The sequence below is a fragment of the Schistosoma haematobium genome, chromosome ZW (assembly GCF_000699445.3).
Source record: "Schistosoma haematobium chromosome ZW, whole genome shotgun sequence".
Lineage (NCBI taxonomy): Eukaryota > Metazoa > Platyhelminthes > Trematoda > Strigeidida > Schistosomatidae > Schistosoma > Schistosoma haematobium.
Genome location: NC_067195.1, coordinates 33,725,344 through 33,746,873, shown reverse-complemented (window position 1 = coordinate 33,746,873; position 21,530 = coordinate 33,725,344). Strand labels below are relative to the sequence as shown.

Here is a 21,530-nt window from a genome sequence, read left to right as displayed (position 1 = left end):
AAAGCTAGTCGAGCCTTCTGCATCCGTGCTGAGATTTCGTCACACACTAGACCACAAGGGCTGATGAGACTTCCAAGATAAGTGAAGCGGTCGACACACTCAATTACTTCACTCCCTATCATTAGTTCGGGTGTCGATGTAACCCAATCCTGAAGCAACATTTTGCATTTCGAGGGAGAGAATCGCATCCCGAACATGCTTGCATTGTTGCTTAGAGTGGTCAGAAGACTCTGCATTTTGTCAGCGTCTTGGCCAAATAAAACTATGTCATCTGCATATTCTAAGTCAACAAGTGAACCTCCCGGTAAAAGTTCAACCCCTGGAAATTTAGATGAGGAGAGTGTTATCTCTAAAAGTACGTCGACCACAAAGTTGAACAAGAATGGAGAGAGTGGACAGCCCTGACCAACACCACTTGAGGTAATCAATTCTGATGACAGTTCGCCATAAGCTCTCACTCTACCAGTTGTGTTCGAGTAGAGAGCCTTTATAAGGTTAATGTACTTCTTTGGTACTCCTTTCAGTGACAAACACTGCCATAGAACCTCACGATCAACAGAGTCGAATGCCGCCTTAAGTTCGAGAAATACTACCATTGTGGGGCGTCTGAATGTGTGTCTGTGTTCTAGAACCTGACGTAGTGTGAATATCTGATCTATACAACCACGTCCAGGTCGAAAACCGGCCTGGTTTTCTCTAATCTGATCTTCACGAGCTTTGATTAGGCGTCGAAGTATTATTGAGGCTAATATTTTAGACACTATATTAGTCAAACTGATTCCTCTGTTATTGTCACAAGAGGACTTTTGTCCTTTCTTATAGACTGGCACAATCAGTGATTGAGACCAGTCAGATGGGATTACGTCCAGTTCCCAAATTCTACCTAAGACCTCGGTTAATCTCATTGTTAATACTGGACCGCCATCCTTAAAAATCTCAGGAGTAAACCTGTCAGGGCCTGCTGCTCTACCACCCTTCAGATTTCCTATGGCTTTTTCAACTTCGTAAAGGGACGGAGGACCTACATTAACTTGCCATTCAGGTTGACTAGAGATCGTGGGAAACCGAAGTGTGGCTGAAGGCCAGTTGAACTGATCCCTAAAGTGTTCTGCCCATCGATCCAATCTCCTGGATTGAGAATGAATAATATGTCCATCTTTCTCTGAGATTGTTTCGCTAACAGTCGGGTTCCTAATTCCGGTTTCCTTAACGAGTCTGAACAATTGTCTGCTATTACCTATTGCCGCTGCCTTTTCCATCTCTCTTGCTTTCGCTACCCACCACTGTTCACGATCATTGCGTAGACTTCTTCTCAGCTTGCGCTTAAGCTGACTCCGCTCTTCATTATGTTCAGAACCAGATGGAATGAGTTTCCGAGCATCTATCAGTGTGATAGATGCTGCTGAGATCCAGTGTTGCTCCCTAACCTTCTGGTTTACCTTACTAGCAGATATCACTGCTGTTTCCACAGCTTTTCGGATATCATTCCATGCTGCCTCAGGGTGGGCATCACATACATGGCTGCCTAACTGTTCTCCTAGTTGTTCCTGAAATATACTCTTAGCTTGACTATCATTAAGTAGGACCATAAGAGGTTTCCTTGCAGCGTCTTTCCTACGTCCAGTAAGACGCAAGCAAATACGCGCTCGTACTAGAGCATGATCTGAATCTAGGCATGTGCTCCAGAATGAGCGACAGTCTTCTATCGAGCCCCTCCATCGGTAGCCGATAGCGATGTGATCTATTTGGGTCCAACGGGACGAATTAGGGGGGTCTCCATGTCAAAAGATGTTTTTCCTTATGTTTAAAGTTAGTATTTGCAAGGAACAGGCGGTTATCTGAGCATAGCTGCAACAGACGGTCGCCATTATCTGTTCTTTGAGCCACGACACCATAAGATCCACCTAGGTGTCTTTCCCTATCGCTTAGTTTACCTACTTGAGCATTAAAGTCACCGGCCACTATTACTACATCCGAGCGCTTAGCTTTTCGGAGAAGGTCCGAAAGCTTTCTGTAGAACTCATCTTTTACATCATCTGAGCTGCAGTCAGTGGGAGAATAGGCAGAGACGACGAAGAGGCAACGACAAGTGTCCCTATCTTTCCGGATTCTTACTGTTCCGTTCAGTCGGACAGCGCACAAACGACTGTCTACTGGGATCCACTCTAAGAGAGCTAGTTCTGACCTAGGACTCAATGCTATACCTACGCTGGCGAGGCCACGGGAAGCAGAATCAGGGCTTCCAGATACACCAAGTGTGAATCGAGTCGGTTCTTTATTTTGGCATGGTGAGGTCAAATGAATGACGCTACTTGGATCCTGTATGCACGTTTCGGAGACGCAGCACACATCGATGGCGCGAGATTCTAAAGTTTTAGCTAAGGAAGCCTGCTGTCCTATTTGGCAAAGTGTTCGTACGTTAAAAGCTCCTACGTGTAGTTTAGAGCGTGGTTTCAGGAGACCAGGAATGGCGTTCCACGTACTCGAATCGTTTGCCCTAGCGGTGCGAGGTGATAAAGAGACGTGAGGAGGGTTAGTCGGGGAGATAAGAGAGGTATTAGAAGGTATAGGAAGGATTTGAATGTGACCACCTTGATCTCTTGTGCTGTTACGGGTATGAGGGCTGATATCACTTCCCGGCTGCCCACACCGTGGAAGGGTATTTGTTGAGGGACCTGAAAAGGAAATTGGATTAGTGTTGGTCTTGACGACCTGGGAGCGTGACCGCGGAGCCCAAGGGACAACTGCTTCAGGCCGGTCTCGCACGGCCTTTTTGTGGAAGGTTTTTGACGTGTTAGCTCCGTTCTTCAAAGGGCCTTACCGCCGGAGACGGAAATCCGTGAGGTAAGGTGAGGTGTGACATTTTTAGGGTCGACCTTTTCTTACCCCACCCCTCCTTGTGGGAAGGCAGCATCGCTGTCATGCTGGTTGTCCGAGGGAAACACCTTACTGCTGTCACACCCCTCTACAGTCAGCAGTACGACTTCGCCCTCAGACCTTGAGTTGCTGCTTTTAGTCTTACCGTTCTCCAATCGACCTGCCTGGCATGGTAGAACCTGCAGAACATATGTTCCAGCCAATATAGCTCGGTTGGGTCATCACGATAGGCAAGCCCGACTACCGCGTCAAGGTAGCAGCTTCGATCGGGCTATACACCCACGTTTAGATATGAAATCAGTCTGGTTTTCTCGAGTTTGCTCTTTACGAACCCTAAGTAAGCGGTCGAAGTATTATTGAGACTAATACTTTAGACATATTAGTTAAATTGATACTTCTGTGACTGTCACAAAAGAATTTTTGTTCTTTCTTACAGACCGTGACTAATCAAATGGGATTGCATCCAGTTACCAGATTCTAGTTAAGATCTCAGTAACTTTTAAAACTGGACAATCATCCTTAAAAATCTCAGGAGTTATCCACTAGGCCATGATTCTCTCCTTCGATATAGATTCGCTATAGCCTTTTCAACTTCACTATGAGGTGGAAGATGTATGTCCATTCGTCATTTAGGTTGCTTGGAGGTAGTGAATAACTGAAGTGTGGCTGAAGGCGAGTTGAACTGTTTCCTAAAGTTTCCTTCCCATCGATACAATCTCCTGAATTAAGAGTGAACAATAACTCCCTTTTTTTCCGAGATAGTTTCACTAACAGCCGGATTTCTGTTACACGTCTCCTCGATAAATCTGAATAGTTGTCTAATGATAACTATTGCAGCTGCCTTTTTCATATCTTCTGCTTTGACTACCCAGCACTGCTCATGATCATTACGTATGCTTTTAATCAACCTACGTTTTAGCTGTCTCTGTTCCTCATCGTGTTCGGAGACAGATGGGATTAATTCCCGAGGATCTATCAGTTCTTTCGACGTCGCCGAAACCAAATGATTTTTCCTAATCTTTCTGGTTTAAGTTACTAGTAAATATCACTACTGTTCTCATAGTTTTTTGGACATCATGCACAGATATCTGGGGTTTGATTTCACTTTTATGGCTGACTAACTCATCTAGTTTTTTTTTAAAATATATTTTAACTTTTTCATCATTAAGTTAAACTAAGGGACTTTTTCATTCTGAATTTCTACGTCCAGCAAGATGCAGACAAATACGTGCTCGAAATAGGGCATCATTTGAGCCAAGACATGTGCTCCAGAACAGGCAACAGTCTTCTACCGAGCTCCTTGAACGATGACAAATGGCAATGTAGTCCATTTGAGTCCATCGATGAGTCGATCGTTGGGGTCGTCACGTCTGACGATGTTTCTCCTGATGTTTGAAGTTGCTTATTACTAAAATCAGACGGAAGATGAAAAGAAGAGATGGCTGCAAAATATCGTAGAGTAATCGAAGTCAAACATTAACGCCGTTAGATCCCAGTTCAGTGGCCTAGAAGCTAAGTGATCGAGCGCAAGACCAAAAGGTCTTGGGTTTGAGTCCCGCGTGTGGAATCGTGGATGCGCTCTGGAGAGGAGTGCCATATTAAGACGAAACGTCCATCTAGTGCTTCTAGGTTTTTAATGAACTGATTTAGATCGGTATATGATTTAAACAAAATTCAACAGTCTCCTCGACCCCATACTGAAAATTAATCTAAATTCGTTAGTTATGAAGTCGACAGCTGATCTAAGAAATATTGATCTTAATAAAACCAACCATACTTCAGCATATGTTCCATCAGTAACCATGGTTGGATTGCCTGATTCAGGATTTTTTTCAGAGATCTCCATTCTGTTAACCTGCTCTTTATTATTTTTTGTTACAAAACAATCCACAGGCTCAGAGTTCATTTCGTCAAAATGCGCTACTCGGAACGCACTTAAATATTCGTCAAAAGCTGGAACAGTCTCTTCGGAATCAGCCATCATTTTTGAACGATCCAGGAGTTTGGAAATAGCCTGTGAATCATATACAATTCTTTGATAAGTATCTTTCGATTCAATCTCTACAAGCAGAAAAAGGGACACATGTAAAAGTACGAGCGGGGGGTCGAAGTTTACTTAAGATACGGATCACCTTTCATTAGTGAAAATAATCAAAATAATCAGCGTAAATAAAACACCTTATAAGTCACCTACAAATAACAATGACTAGTTCTAGATCCTAATAAAAAGTATGTTTTTGGACTGTAAACAAATCATCAGAATATTTTTTATTACTAAATAACGTTTGGCAACTTATTTGATCTTTGCTCCCTCGGTATAGAACAGATACGAGAAATAAGTGAAGTAACATGGTATTCTGAAATGTTTTTTCGCAGGAATGAGAACACTAGATGCTACTTAAAAATACATATTGATTAAGAATGATTACAGTCATAAACAAATATAGCTGATTGTGGAACCACCAAGTGAGTAAAACTGAAGATAAGTAAAAATACTAGAACGATTGCTGAGGTAATGAACTCTCAGCGTCTGCGTTAACTCATAACTAGCCACCACCTACGGGCTAGAATAGGAACAGGTTTGGAGACAGCTGAGCAGTTCAGAGAAATGCAGGATGAACGAAGTTCCCTTCTTTTTGTATATACCTTTAAATTTAGTGTTAATTCACACCTTGGATTCTTCGACATCACTTGTTCCTTTTGAATTATAGTTATAGCGTTTAGTTTGCTACTGCAAGTGTTAATACAGTTTCGCATGTTCTGCTCTTAAACCTGATAGTTATATTCATTTTGTTGATGTGGACTGTGGGGACTTGGAGCATTGTAGCACACTAAAGTATTCATTAGTCACTCGAAAAAGTAGCAAAATCGGGCACTTCATAAAAATTAAGTCATTATTGAGGGTGGAACTAAGTGACACTAATATTATTAAACATCAACAAGCAAGTGTGGTAGAAAATCCATAACTAACCAGTTCAAAAATAAAAGGTTAGGCAACTATAATATAAATAGACGTACCATCTACTCGAGCCGCATCGTACAAATCCTTTGTAGTGTAAGGATCATCTGTGGCAAACAGAGCTTCTACACCTGAGCGTAATAGTTCATCCATTTCTGAACGTGATAGCCGGCTTACTGATTTAGTATTCGATTGTGTTTGTGTTGATTCTGCAAGATTAGTATCTTGATCAGATCTGAAGACGCAATCTTGGTTAACTCTAGAGTTATCAAAATTTGAGTCTGTGTTTGGTGCGTTATTGTCTTGAGTCGAGTCATGTTGACTTGATGCGGGAATCGAAGTTCCCAGTGCCTTTGGACGTTTCTGATTTTGATTGACAACTAACTGAGTAAGGGCAAGTTTACGCCTAGCCACCTGAGATATTTTCTCTTCAATACTGTGACGTGTTATGAACCGATAGATAACAACATGCCTAGACTGACCAATTCGATGAGCCCGAGAAAGCGCTTGTAAATCACACTGAGGATTCCAATCAGAATCATACAGCACGACCTTAAATTGAAAATAAGATAGAGAGTGTTGGACACATATGATTAATTATAAAACGAGAATACAAACTTTTAAGGTCCCATACATATAGATTGGTCGTACGCATAGACCAATGAAACTACATCGTAAATTAAATATTAAATGCAACTACAAGGCGTAAATGATTGTAATATTAAACAAAACGATTGAATGATCGCATTCTAGATTTAATTTTCTTACTCGAATTCTTGTAATCACAATCAATCGAAAATACTAGAGCTTGTCAGAAAGCAGGTTGACTTAATAGACCACGATGTAGTGAAGGAGAACAAAGGTGAGGACAACCGAATTGTATTTAGCACAAAATTACAGAGTTACTTGGTAAAATAGAAAAACCATATAGTAAACCGTTAATTTGCAAAATATCAATGCATCATATAAACCTGGACTGTCCCTGTTGCAAACATCAATCCATTGTCTCACATTTCATTATTCATGCGTTTCCTTACAAATTGCATTGTGTTGTCGCTCTTCCTTTTTTGATCTTCCCCAATCTTTTGCTGCCAGACATTGCGTTTTTAACTCGCGTGATATACTACTTACATCGCTACAAGTAGCACGCACCACAACGATACGGTAGCGTAAGCGAACTGTGATTTGCGTCACCTTGAAACTAACCATTCAGAGTGAGGCTTATGTGAGAGTGTAAAACACGATAAATCTACGGAGGACTAACAGCTTCAAAATGGTTAATGAAATTATTAAACTTTACCACCCCTATCTCAACACTTTAATCCATAACAAAATAATTACTCAGTCTATCTAAAATAATACATTTTATCAAAACCAACATATTTAGAAACAAGGTATCCGCAATAGAACTTAACAATTACGCTAATATTGAACATCGGCGAACGAAAATTTGGTTGATCACCCTAAAGTTGTCAGTATTAAAGTATCATTTTAGCACATTACAGGAAGAGTAAAAAATATATACTGGGGATTAGTCATGAAAACTCTGCCTGTAGCTTTTATCGAGTTACTTCCGGTCCCAAGCCCGGGTAAGGTAGAAGGGTTAGGCATGGCATCAGGAACTCAATTAAGTAGGAAACAATCTTGCCAAAAAAACGCTAGTCAAAATAAACCATTTAAACTTTGCCCTCCGAGCTGAAGGATTTTCATTCAGAAAAATTATGATGCCTCATGGTGAAAGCCGAGATTCTCCGGAAGTCACGAGGCCAATGCCTCTTTTAACGACCAGAGCAGCAATTATTATAGGTACATGGAATGTCCAGACAATGTGAGAGACTGGGAGGACCAATCAAAAAGTTGCAAGAACGAGATACAACTTGGTGGTGCTCGGATTAAGCGAAACCCAGTGGATCCAAGCTGCACAAAAAGGCTACGTTCCAGAGAGATGGAATGGACAACACTAGGTACCAAGATAACATGGGACGACATGGACTGACTGAGAGAAAGGAATGAGAATGGGTAGAAATGTGCAAATTTATGTACATTTAACAAAGTGGTTATAGGAAGCACTATATTCTTTCACAAACACATACACAAAGCTACATGGATCTCACCGGATCAAAAAAGAAATCTAGATCGACCATCAGAAGGCCAATGAGAGATGTGAGAACAAGGAGAGGAGCTGACATAGCTTCAAATCACCACCTGGTAGTTGATAAGATAAAGTTGAAGCGAAAGAAGCATTGGACAACTGGACAAACAGCATTACAAAGGTTCAACACAGCCTTCCTTAGAGATACTGACAAACTCAACGAATTCAGGATAGCTCTCAATAACAGGCACCAAGTCTTACAAGATATACTCAAAGAAGAAGAAACTACTATGTGGGACAACAGGAAAGCAACCAAAGAAGCACTAACTTCAACGTGTCATGAGGTACTAGACCGCAATAAGCATCATCATAAGGAATGGATCTCTATCGAAACCCTAGACAGCAATTAACAAAAGCCCAACAACAACAGAGAAAGTCAAGGCGAAAGTTGAATATACAGAAGCGAACAAGCAAGTGAAGGAGAGCATTAGAGCAGACGAGCAGAAATACATGAAAGAGCTAGCAACGACAGTGGAAAAAGCTGAAAGAAAAGGGAATATAAAACAATTATATGATACGACGAAGAACCTGACATGGAAATATAGTAAACCAGAGAGACTGGTCAAAGACAGAGGAACAGATGGACCAGCTCTATTGAATCCACCCAGCATCGAAGAAGCACCTAAAGACCTTCCTATAGATGTCACTCCACCAACGATCAAAAACATCAAGATGGTCATCAGATAAATCAAGAGTGGGAAAGCAGCAGGACCTGACAATATACTGGCCGAAGCACTAAAGTCAGATATAGAAGTAACTGCAAAGATGCTCCACGTTATATTCTGGAAGATTTAGGAGGAAAAACAAGTGCCACTAACATACTGGAAAGAAGGATACCTCATCAAGATACCAAAGAAAGGGAATCTTAGCGAGTGTGAGAACCACAGAACCATCACACTACTACCAGTACCAGAAAAAAAATTCAAGTGTTGCTGAATCGAAAGAAAGATTCACTAGACGTCCAGCTTCGAGATCAACAGGTTGGATTCCGTAAGGACCGGTCGTGCACAGACCAAATTACCACACTATGGATCATCGTTGAACAATCAATTGAATGAGACTCGTCGCTATACATCAACTTCACTGATTACAAAAAAGCTTTGACAGTGTGGATAGGATGACCCTTTGGAACATTCTTCAAAAACGGAGAACACTAACTTAAACACTTGATGGGAAAGGCGGAAACTTTCACGTAACTGGGCAGCATTCCTATAGTTGAAGTGGATAGGAGACCTATTGAGGAAGTCATCAGATTGTATCATGAATCAACTGCTAACTATGAATTCTGAAGGGAAACGGAAAAGTGGAAGGCCAAAGAACACTGCATCGGGAATTGAAAGCAGGTATCAAAAGGATGAATAGCAACTGGTAAGGAATTCCCAATGCATAGTTGTATGGAGAATGCTGGTAGGCAACCTATGCTCCTCCGCGAGGAGTAACAGGCGTAAGTAAGTAAGTATTAATTGGCCATGAAGAAATGGACAAGTAGTTTATACAGAGAAGTTTGAAAAGTAGATTTTCCAAGTGTCTGGAAAAACAGTGATCCATAAGCGAAAGCGGTTTTCAGTTTAAATTTTATGGCATTTTTATAGCTTACTTATGCATCCTCTCTTAATCTAAAATGTATTTCGCACAGCATAACTCAACTCATTAATAAAACAATATAACTTATTTACGGAAATAGTGTAATAGGACAATGAAAGTTGAAGAAACTTTGGATGAAAATGATCACCAATTACTGATTATTAAATTTTTAGGACAAAACTCCCACCATGATAGTGTATGTAATGCAAAATCTACATTCACCAACTCAAACTGATTACGATACAGACATCCACTAATACGTCTATAAGTTCAGCATCAACAAAATATTTAAGTTGACCAATTAATATGCTAAACATGTCTCGATTAATGAAGAATTTCGAGTGCTAATTTTACTTTGAATGAAATAAACATCAAAAAATAAGAATTCACTAGTAAGCAGTGAAAAGCAAAATAATGAAGGTTTTCTTCAGTACTATTGTGGTATATGCTACTTATATTGGCAAACATAAGTAGCATGTAACACCGATCAGAAGTGAACTGAAGAAAATAGAAAGGAATTGAGAAGCGGACGAAGCATGAAGGATGTAAAGTACAATTTATGGAGGATTCTCAAATGAAGTATTTCATGCATGGTTTGCACATTTTATCAAAGAACTCCGTAATTTTGCGTTAGATAGTAAATAGGTTATCCCCACCAAGTCTTCGTCCACTGCACTATTATCCAACACACCTTGACTGGAAGTAAGGAAGAAAATATGCTGAGATCCGACAGCCGACCAGCGAAATTCTGGATGGTTACTATTTTCAATTTATACCAATTTTGAAATACAGTTGATTACATAAACTATATTCAATTAATAATAAAAATAAGGCTACTCTAAAGTGGTAAATAATGATTTACTGTATCAGCTGAAGCAAGATTGATTCCTTCTCCACCGGCTCTAGTAGACAAAAGGAAAATGAAGAATTCCGAGTTGGGAGCATTGAAACGATCGATAGTAACCTGCCTTAAAGGACCTCGCACACGACCATCAATACGAACATATTTATACCTTTTGAAATAAAGAGAATGAAAGGTAATATTTCTATTCAGTATACTACAATCCAAACGATTCTGGCACAACAGTACAGATTCATTTAACAATAAGACATTTTAAAACATTTGTTAAACGCTACATGTTTTACGCGTAAAACAATACGAATTCACTAATATTGCTACTTGATTCTAACATGATAAAAATAATGGATATAGGAAGAGACAAATACATATTCTAAAAAAATCTCTCCAGTTCCATAACTCATGAAAGCTTGTAGTGGCTTAGCTAATGCACGCAGCCATAGAATGCAGAGGTAAATTAAGAGTCAGATAGTCAATTAACAAGTTTCAAGCACATATATATGGGAAAGCGAATGTTTCATAGAGCGATATTTAAGCAATTGATACATAACCTAGAGAGACCAATACCTGCGTAGGCTGTCACATGTGATCTAGCACACATGATCATACAGACATAATAATAATGCAGATAGATAGACAGACAAACAAATTGTTGCTGCTCGAATAACTGTCTGTTAAATAAGTTAATCGAAAGGCTTAACAAAATTTACCGTAAACAAACTTAAGTATAGGAGAGTTGATATAACCTGACCATCTTGAAACAATTCATTCATGATCAAAAAATTTACAAGACAACCATTATATTTATTAACTATAAAATCAAATATTCAATGATTCACCTCCCCTCCCATCTAACCTGTTTGGTTTTTTTCACCATGGTTCATTCTACTTTATCATGTGTTATTTAGGACTAAAATATTCAGTTAGTAACATGAAATATTAACTAGTATTTGGGTTAAAACCATTGTGGTGTGTGCTACTTACATTGACATAGGTAGTATATGACGTTAGTCGTGAACAGGTCTGGCAGCAGAGAGACAAGAGGATCGAACAGTAAAGAATGGGAACAGAATGCAATTTGTATGAAAATGCAAGAACAATGAAGTCTGAGTCATTATGAGACAATTGATGGACATTTTGCAAATTAAGCATTTACTTTATGATTGTTAGATTTTATTAACAAGTCCTGTAATTCTGTGCTAAATACATTCGATTGACCCACTCGTGTTCTGTTCACTAAAACATAACTTTAAATACACCGTACATAAAGACATAAATACAACACATTTCTTCAATAGTTGTTCCGGAACAGTAGTATATATATCACCTAAATAACTAATATTCGACGAGTAGTTTGTAGAGTTCAAATTTTGCTTGAAATCTATAATAGAATGTAACTTTTGATCTCTCATGCTTACCGTCAACACAATACGAAATTAAAATCTACTTATGTAGCACTGATCCGATATTAACATAGTAAACTTTTTTTCCATTGCGGAAGGTCTAACGTCTCAAACAAAAAACATCTACATTATTAGTGTTAAACTTTGATCGTGTTATTTTTATTAGTCAATAACTTAACAACTTAAAAGAACATTTCAAAACTTGGTAACATGGTAACCTAGTGCCAATCGAACCACAGAAAGTCAACAAGGGTTTTTACAAATAATGTTATTTCAACATCTGCTGAGATGTAAATTAATTTACCTGGTAAACATCAAATTCTCGGCACAGTTAAAAACACAGTAAAGTTGATTAGGTTGAATAAACTGGGAATTTGATAAATTCTAATTTTAGAATATCGAATGAGTTGGTTAAAAAAGTTAAAATATATATTATTTTTTAAAAGAAAACACTTACCTGGCATTAGTCAAAACCTCTTCCAATAAATCCAACATCATTGTGAAGCGGGAAAAAATCAATACTCGATGACCATCAACAAACAATCCACGAAGTAATTCCATTAATACAACCAATTTACTGCTGACTTGTACCAAAGCTCTGGGTTCGTATGGCCCATTTGTTTCGTCGTTTGGGTTTAAGCGTGGTGCAATAGCATCTCCAACTTGCATCAAATATGGATGATTACACACCTTTTGCAAATGCATAATACTATTTATTAGATTTCCACATCGTAATTCCTCATAATTATTTGTTAGAATATATTTATAAAGACGTCTACAAAAACAAACCAACATATATATCTATATCTATATATTGATTAGCGTGAGACAATGATGCAATGATATTTTAAGACTGTAATTTTAAAAGGACCAAAAAAGTATTAAACATGAGACTAAACTATAAAAAAATCACTCACCTCTGAAGTAAAGTCATATCAACTGGAACAATAATTTCAGTTTTCTTTGGTAAATCTTGGATTACATCGCACTTTAATCGCCTTAATAAATGATGCTTGAGTAAATCGTGGAGATTTTTAATACGATCAGCTTTTGGCATTTCAGCCCATTGTTCACTTAGTGCTCGAAAATCACTTTACATTAGAAATAATAAATAAAGAGTAAATACTGTGTGACCGTTAGAACGGAAAGCATGAAGAAATGAAAATAATTTTAGAAAGGTAAAATATAATGATTACTATAATGGGATAAAATCTATAAGTTAGCATTATCTGTGAAAAAATAATCATCAGTTACTCTGATAAACTTATTATTCACTAGAATCCAAAATTTATTCATCACCAATACGGTTTTGTCTACTTATCTTCATTCAGAGAAGCATAAAAAACAGGTAGAACCATTATGGCGATATTCAAAAACATTCTAAAGTTTCTTAATACTAATAAATAAACATAATGAGATTGAGCATATGTACTCAGAGTAGATCCAGTTTGTAAGAATGTGGTTCAAAGTCAAAAACTTCGAGAATAATGTGATGTGTATTTCGATCCACTGAAATAAACTTTAACACAATAATTTTCTTAAAATCTATGAAAGCCAAGTTTTGGCGCAGATTTATTTTCTAAGTGTATACGGCAAATTGGAAAAATAATTGAAACTAATTGGTGCAAAGCCCAAGAATCAGGCCTGATGATCAAGTCTTAAATCATTGGGAAGTAAGTGACCTACAAAATCGTTTTTTCTAATTCCCCATGACACTAGCATGTTGATTTTGTCTTAATATGTTTTAAATAAGTATATAATATTGTATAGAAAACTTATAATTCTGGCTAGTAGTCTTATCTTTGACTCCAAATCATTTAGAGGCTTAATTCAAAAGATGGGTCTAGTGAGCATCCACCAGTTAGTCACAATTTGTACCATTGTTTATTACCTATCATTCAGTGTTCTCTTCTGCATTTGAACAATCGATAAAGCACTAAAATCCTACTCTGTAACCCTAATACTAAGAGAAATATCAGTTAGTTTAGGTATGAACATGAATGGGAACTTATGAATAAATAATGTCTGACAGTAGAAGACAATGGTTTCAGCATATATAACGAATAAACCAATTGGGACAGAAACCACTAGGCCAAACCGAAGAAATGATTTTTTAGAAGATTTGGTGTCATTTAGTGGATAATTGTGGTTGATTGGGCTTCTTATTGACATTTCTGTGTTCTCAAACATTATCCATCAAATTCAGGAATGTGGATATCTGCTACTTCAAGGAGAACCATAACAGCAGTTCACATAAATAACGAAAATAAAGATCATATATTTTGAGATGGTGGAGAAGATTTGTAGCTCAGGTGGATGATTTTGGTGGTGTTTTGTTCTCTGAGCTGGATGGTTTGGTCGTGGAGCTTTCATCGTTCTCCTGAACGACATCATCAGCACAAACTTCAGATAGAAGTGAAGTGTTCGAATTTCTCCATATGTGTTTCACAGCTTGTTCTGTGCACCTCGATGTTGATTGGTTCTTGTTGACCTTAAATTTATCATTGTTTACTTCTTTGTTTTGGTTGTGTCTCCCATTGGTTTGATTTTTGTTCCTATATTTATGCATGATTTTCCTGATTGGTTGATAAATTGGATTGATTTCAATATGTTTGTTGATTGCTGATTGACCTGAGTGCCAAGCTTCTAAAAATTCTCTGGTGTTTTTGGAGTTTCCTCTGTCTAAGATTTCTACATTTTCCCAATCGAATGAATGTCCGTAGTTATCCACGTGTATTGATATAAGTGAAGAGATATCATGGCGTTTGACTGCTAATTGATGTTCATGTAGGCGTAGGTGGAGGGGGCGTCCGCTTTGTCCGATGTAGTGTTTTTCGCAGTTGGTACAATTTATTTTGTAGATGATGTTTGATTTGTTTTCCTTTGTTATAAATTGTACCAACTGCGAAAAACACTACATCGGACAAAGCGGACGCCCCCTCCACCTACGCCTACATGAACATCAATTAGCAGTCAAACGCCATGATATCTCTTCACTTATATCAATACACGTGGATAACTACGGACATTCATTCGATTGGGAAAATGTAGAAATCTTAGACAGAGGAAACTCCAAAAACACCAGAGAATTTTTAGAAGCTTGGCACTCAGGTCAATCAGCAATCAACAAACATATTGAAATCAATCCAATTTATCAACCAATCAGGAAAATCATGCATAAATATAGGAACAAAAATCAAACCAATGGGAGACACAACCAAAACAAAGAAGTAAACAATGATAAATTTAAGGTCAACAAGAACCAATCAACATCGAGGTGCACAGAACAAGCTGTGAAACACATATGGAGAAATTCGAACACTTCACTTCTATCTGAAGTTTGTGCTGATGATGTCGTTCAGGAGAACGATGAAAGCTCCACGACCAAACCATCCAGCTCAGAGAACAAAACACCACCAAAAAGATCATATATCTTAAATAAGGAAGAAAACTCACGTGAATTTTTTCGGTTCAACAAAATTTAATAGGTGAAATAATTCTTCTAAATTGTTTTGTAATGGCGTTCCAGTTAAGAGGATTTTAAAGTTAGTATGATACTGACTAGTATCTTTGAAAAACTACGAAGTGGAAATAAAAAAACAATTCAGTGATGCATAATACAGAAGGTCGAATAACAGGAGTGCATAATTTTTACTACTTATAATCCACTTGTATGATGGAAATGTTTGACATTTTCACTAATCAACTTTATGTAGTTAGTTGTTTACCATAAGATGAAGGATGTAAAAACTCATAACTATATAGGGATTTAGTGTGACCCAATGCGAAATTCCCGTATGTGATAAAATTTATCCGCTTTTGATGTTAATGAGTTTTCAGCTACATGGTATTTTTCCAGAGCTTTCATTGTCATTATAGACATTAACAGACTTTACTTTATGTAGTAGATTCTAATGATGCCAAAAACGACAATGAAAATTATGCAATCAAACCATCTACTTCAAAGAAGACAAAAACATCAAAAGTAATCACCTGGGATACAAATCTTTCTTATCATTACAAAATTTATGTTTTGCTTAAGATTCAGACTTCACCATCATCTACCAAAATGATTAACGACCGAATACTTGTTAACGACGTGTTACTCCTCGTGAAGGAGCATAGGCCGCTCACCAGCATTCGCCATCCAACCCTGTCCTGGGCAATCCTTTCCAGCTCCTTCCAGTTGCTATTTATCCTTTTCATATCTGCTTCTATTATCCTATGTAATGTGTTCTTAGGCCTTCCTCTTTTCCGCTTCCCTTCAGGACTACAAGTTAGGGCTTGTCTCATGATGTAGTTTGACGATTTGCATAATCTATGTCCTATCCATTTCCATCGTATTTTCCTAATTTCTTCTTCAGCTGGAAGCTGATTTGTTCTCTTCCACTAAAGACTGCTGCTGATGGTATCCGGCCAATGGATGTTGAGTATCTTGCGAAGACAGCTATTTATAAATACTTGTACCTTCTTGATGGTGGTTGTTGTAGTTCTCCAAGTTTCAGCTCCATACAGTAGGACTGCCTTGACGTTCGTATTGAAGATTCTCACTTTGATATTGGTTGAAAGTTGTTTTGAGTTCCATATGTTCTTCAATTGTAGGAATGCGATCCTTGCTTTGCCAATCCTCGCCTTTACGTCTGCATCTGAGCCTTTTTGTTCATCGATGATGCTTCCCAGGTATGTGAAGGATTCTACATCTTCCAGAGTTTCGCCATCAAGAGTGATTGGATTGTTCTCCGCTTTGAATTTGAGGACCTTGGTTTTCCCTTTGTGTATGCTGAGGCCTACTGATGCAGAGACTGCTGCTACACTGGCTGTCTTTGTCTGCATCTGTTCGTGTGTATGCGATAGGAGGGTTAGGTCATCTGCGAAGTCCAAATCATCTAATTGGTTCTGAGCTGTCCATTGTATTCCGTGTTTTCCTTCAGATGTCGAAGTCCTCACAATCCAGTCGACCACCAGAAGAAAAAGGAAGAGAGAGAGTAAACAGCCTTGTCTGATTCCGGTCCTGACTTGGAATGCATCTGTCAGCTGTCCTCCATGCACGACTTTGCATTGTAGTCCGTCGTATGAGTTCCGGATAATATTGACAATCTTCTCAGGAACTCCGTAGTGTCGAAGAAGTTTCCATAACGTCCTCCTATCCACACTGTCAAATGCCTTTTCATAATCAATGAAGTTGATGTACAGTGACGAGTCCCACTCAAATGATTGTTCGACGATGATCCGTAGTGTTGCTATTTGGTCTGTGCACGACCGATCCTTTCGGAATCCAGCTTGTTGATCTCGAAGTTGGGAGTCTACTGCATCTTTCATCCGGTTTAGCAACACTCTGTTGAAGACCTTCCCTGGTATTGACAGTAGTGTAATGCCTCTGTAGTTCTCACATTTGCTTAGATCTCCTTTCTTTGGAATCTTGACGAGGTGCCCTTCTTTTCAGTCCATCGGCACTTGTTTCTCCTCCCAAATCTTTTTGAATAGAAGGTAAAGCATGTTTGTAGTTACTTCGATGTCTGACTTCAGTGCTTCAGCTGGTATGTTGTCGGGTCCTGCTGCTTTCCCGTTCTTGATTTGTCTGACGGCCATTCTAATTTCTTCCTTCGTTGGTGGGTTGACGTCTATGGGAAGATTTGTGTGTGCTGCTTCGATGTCCGGTGGATTCGTTGGAGCCGGCCTATTCAGGAGTTCCTCGAAGTATTCTACCCATCTGTTCCGCTGTTGTTGAATTTCAGTGATTGGCTTGCCTTCTTTGTCTTTGACCGGTCTCTCTGGTTTACTGTATTTCCCTGATAGTTCCTTTGTTGTATCGTAAAGCTGTCTCATATTTCCTTCTCTAGCAGCTTTTTCCGCCGTCGTTGCCAGTTCTTCCACGTATTTCTTCTTGTCGGCTCTAATGCTCCACTTTACTTGCTTGTTTGCTTCTGTGTATTCAGCTTGTACCTGGAATTTCTCTGCTCGTGTTCGGTTGTTGTTAATTGCTGCCTTCTTGTTCTTCCTTTCTTTGATCTTGTCTAGAGTTTCTATAGAGATCTACTCCTTATGATGGTGTTTCTTTTGGCCCAGGACCTCTTGACACGTTGAAGTTAATGCTTCTTTGATGCTTTTCCAGTTGTCCTCCATAGTAGTTTCTTCCTTCAGTAGATCTTGTAAGGCTTGGAACCTGTTGTTGAGAGCTATCTTGAATTCATTGAGTCTGTCAGTATCTCGAAGGAAGGCTGTATTGAACCTTTGTATTGCTGTTTGTCCACTTGTCCAGTTCTTTTTTAGCTTCAGTTTTAAATTGGCTACAACTAGGTGGTGATCTGAAGCTACGTCAGCACCTCTCCTGGTTCTCACATCTTCCATTGTCCTTCGGAATTTTTTGTTGATGCAAATATGATCTATCTGGTTCTCTGTAGTGTGATCCGGTGAGATCCATGTAGCCTTGTGTATACGCTTGTGTGGAAATATTGTGCCCCCTATGACCAATTTGTTGAATGCACATAGATTTGCAAATCTTTCTCCATTTTCGTTTCTCTGTCCCAGTCGTCCCATAATATCTTCATATCCGGTGTTGTCTATTTCGACATTGGCATTTAGATCTCCCATTAGAATGGTGAGGTCCTTTCTTGGGCATTTCTCTATGATTGGCTGCAGCCGCTCGTAGAATTGATCTTTAATGTCGTCGTTGCTATCATTGGTGGGTGCATAACATTGGATAATATTCATTGTGATCCCCTCCTTCTTTGTTTTGAATGATGCTTTGATGATTCTGGATCCGTGAGATTCCCATCCTACAAGTGCATTTCGTGCTACTTTGGACAGCATTAGAGCGACTCCCTAAGTGTGTGGAGCGTTTTCCCCTTCGTGACCGGGGTATAGCAGCATCTCTCCCATAGCTAGCCTTTTCTGTCCAGCTTGGGTCCAGTGGGTTTCACTGATTCCCAGTACTGCAAATTGTACCTCCTCATTTCCGTTGCTATTTGACTGGTCTTTCCGGTCTCCCACATTGTTCGGACGTTCCATGTACCTACAAAAACTTTTGCTCTGGTTGTTAGAAGGGGCATCGGCCTCGTGGCTTTCGAAGGAACTCGGCTTTCACCATGAAGCGTCATAATTCTTCTAAATGAAGACCTTCTAACTCCCAGGGCAGAGTTAAAATGGTTTGAATTATTTTTTCTGGTAAGCGTTTTTTTAGCGAGTTAGTTTTCTACGGGATGGGGACGCTAACCCCATGCCCAACCCTCCCCTTTTACCCGGGCTTGGGACCGGCAGTAACTCTAGAAGAGCTACAGGCGGACTTTAACGACGTGTATTATAGGTAATTTATTGAAGACATATCTCTACTATTGATACTCAAAAATAGTGCTTTCATATCGTGAAGTGGCTGATTTTAGGAAATCAAACTCCTGAAAATTGAGCCAGTGATCAGAAGGAAAGCTGATTGCCCAGAAAGTTCAGGGCTGTTAGTCTATTCTTAATAAAGCTACTCAAAGTTTCAAACTGGTTATTGTTGCATTTTTCAATATATTGTATAAATAAAGGAAATGGACACACAGTAATTGCTTTACGTACACGAGACTGTTTATTTTTCAGACGGTGAGCTTCATCCACAACTAAAGCACTCCAATCAAAACTCTTCAAAAATGAACGATCAATACAAGCTAATTCATGGCTGGTGATTAGTACATGGAACGCAGGTATTCCTCCAGCATTTCGTAAACGAAATTCATATTCTCTAAAGAAAAAATTGATTAGTTAGACAACAGAGAGTAGTTGAGAAATAGTTAAGCAATGAGTTTATTAGCGTCAGATATCCACGAATAAAATGGAAAAACTGACGAATTAATCAAGGTACTATACTTTATTTTAAGACAATGATTTTTAGCGAATATATTAACTTTAAGCACAAAGTTATCTTTTATCGACGAAAAGAACCTGAATCAAAATTATTTTAAAGTGACCACATAATTAAAAAACAGCCAACCTCAATAGTTGCATAGGAGAAACAATAAAAATCGTTTCTTTAAACCAAAACTCGCAGACAGCGTACGTTCACAAACTTTGAAAGAAGTAGAAAAAATACTTTTTATACTCAACTAATGTATTTCCTGATCCACTCAAATTTGCATATAATCTCAACACCGCTTTTTATGCGGTGTAGACTAGCAAACACCAAGCGCAGCTTCTGTATTCCAGATGAAAATTCAGTAGTAAGCATCTATTCAGGACTAACGCAACCTAAATGATTTCGCTTCACATTCCTAAACTAGGTACCATTGCAGAAAGATCAAGAACAGCATTTCGTATGTAACAGATCCAAAACTCATGGTGAGAATTTTCAGGGTGCCCTTCAAAAATTTCAGAAGACCATGAATGTAACGTCTTAGATTAATAGAATCATTTTATTAACATGCTTCAGATTAAGCACAAGAACTGTGGGTCAATTACAAGTATGTCAGTGAAAAGGCTCAACAAGAAGAGTTAGTTTGGATATTTTTATTCAGTTAGCTACAACGTAGAACCAGGCACACATATGCATCGGTTCAAGTTGCCACACCTCATTAGCACAACAAGATGAACACCGAATTCATAGAAGTAGTCACTCCAATGGTAGGAACGTCTAAAAGAAAGAGTGAATACAAGGAAATAATATAGGAAGAAAGAAATGTATAAAGCAATTTTAATCTAACGGTTTAAGCAAAGACAAAGAGTGTATACACCTACGCCATTGTGATCGATTCTGAGCCATGTCACACAGAGTTTCCAACCATTGGTTACGATTGTCACGCGGACCCCAAGCAAGTAGTCTGCATCTACCAACATGTCACAGACTAAAAGTTAGTAACTTCAAAGACTGGTGCCATGCTATGGTTGGGTCGCCCCTTACTTTCTTCCAAACGTTTCCAACACTTGTCAGTATTGCGCGTCGTGGTACACGGATATTTTTAGTGGATAACGCTTGTTGTGTGGTGTTTTTCATGATAATTTTTAAATGGGTAGTTAGAAAATATTACCTTCAGTAGAAAAATATGTATCTTCTGACACTACTTTTAAACATTGAGATAATACTGTGATTTCATAGATATTTCAAAAGCCTAATACACATACTGACTGAGACACCGAAAATTGCACACAAACTCACCGAAGCAATGCACGAACTTGTTTGTCGCCACTGTAAACAACGATGTAAAAATCAGGTGCCCATATCGAAAATTCCCTCTCCCAATTCTGTAACGTTGACAGAGGCGCCATTATGATAAATGGTCCATAATCATTCTCCTAAATAAAACCCAAATTACCGATAGTGAAGACGCAGTTTGGCAATCTATCTGTATTTTTACAAATAAAGGTAGCAAGTATTTAAATTCGATTTTATCGGATCCAAATGTTCGAATACTACTTATTATTATTACATGAGTGAAATGCAATAAAATAAGTCATGATCATTGGTACTAGGAAATGAGCAGATTTCAAAACCAAATGCAATGCGTTATTGGGTTATTTCACAACATAGAAAACATCCATCCACGATAGCAAGTTTTGTCGATTGGATGGTGAAATCTAGACATCAAGTGGTCGTTTTCTTTTAAGTACCTTATGAAATAGAATTTTACTAAAATATAGAAATAACTATTTCCATTGAAGTACTGGTGCTTAAGTTATTGTGGAATAAAATATTATTATTATTGCTCAAAACCTCAATCCTCGTCT

At 38.5% G+C, this 21,530-nt stretch overlaps 1 protein-coding gene across 4 annotated transcripts in view; it reads right to left on the bottom strand.

Moving 5' to 3' along the window:
• The window catches only part of CHD4 (choline dehydrogenase 4), a 47,576-nt gene that overhangs the window by 14,767 nt on the left and 11,279 nt on the right, over positions 1-21,530 (bottom strand). Inside the window, exons 7-14 of one of the 4 annotated variants that reach the window (XM_051211118.1) lie at positions 20,962-21,098; positions 19,392-19,554; positions 15,291-15,412; positions 12,752-12,925; positions 12,292-12,609; positions 10,435-10,585; positions 5,896-6,388; positions 4,655-4,938 (exon numbers count right to left, since the gene is read on the bottom strand). In XM_051211118.1, the coding sequence (XP_051071155.1) occupies positions 4,655-4,938; positions 5,896-6,388; positions 10,435-10,585; positions 12,292-12,609; positions 12,752-12,925; positions 15,291-15,412; positions 19,392-19,554; positions 20,962-21,098 (1,842 nt within the window). Of the gene's footprint in view, positions 1-2,892; positions 6,389-10,434; positions 10,586-12,291; positions 12,610-12,751; positions 14,277-15,290; positions 15,413-18,339; positions 21,149-21,530 lie in introns of those variants that run through there. The other 3 variants (XM_051211122.1, XM_051211121.1, XM_051211120.1) reach the window with 3 other exon arrangements.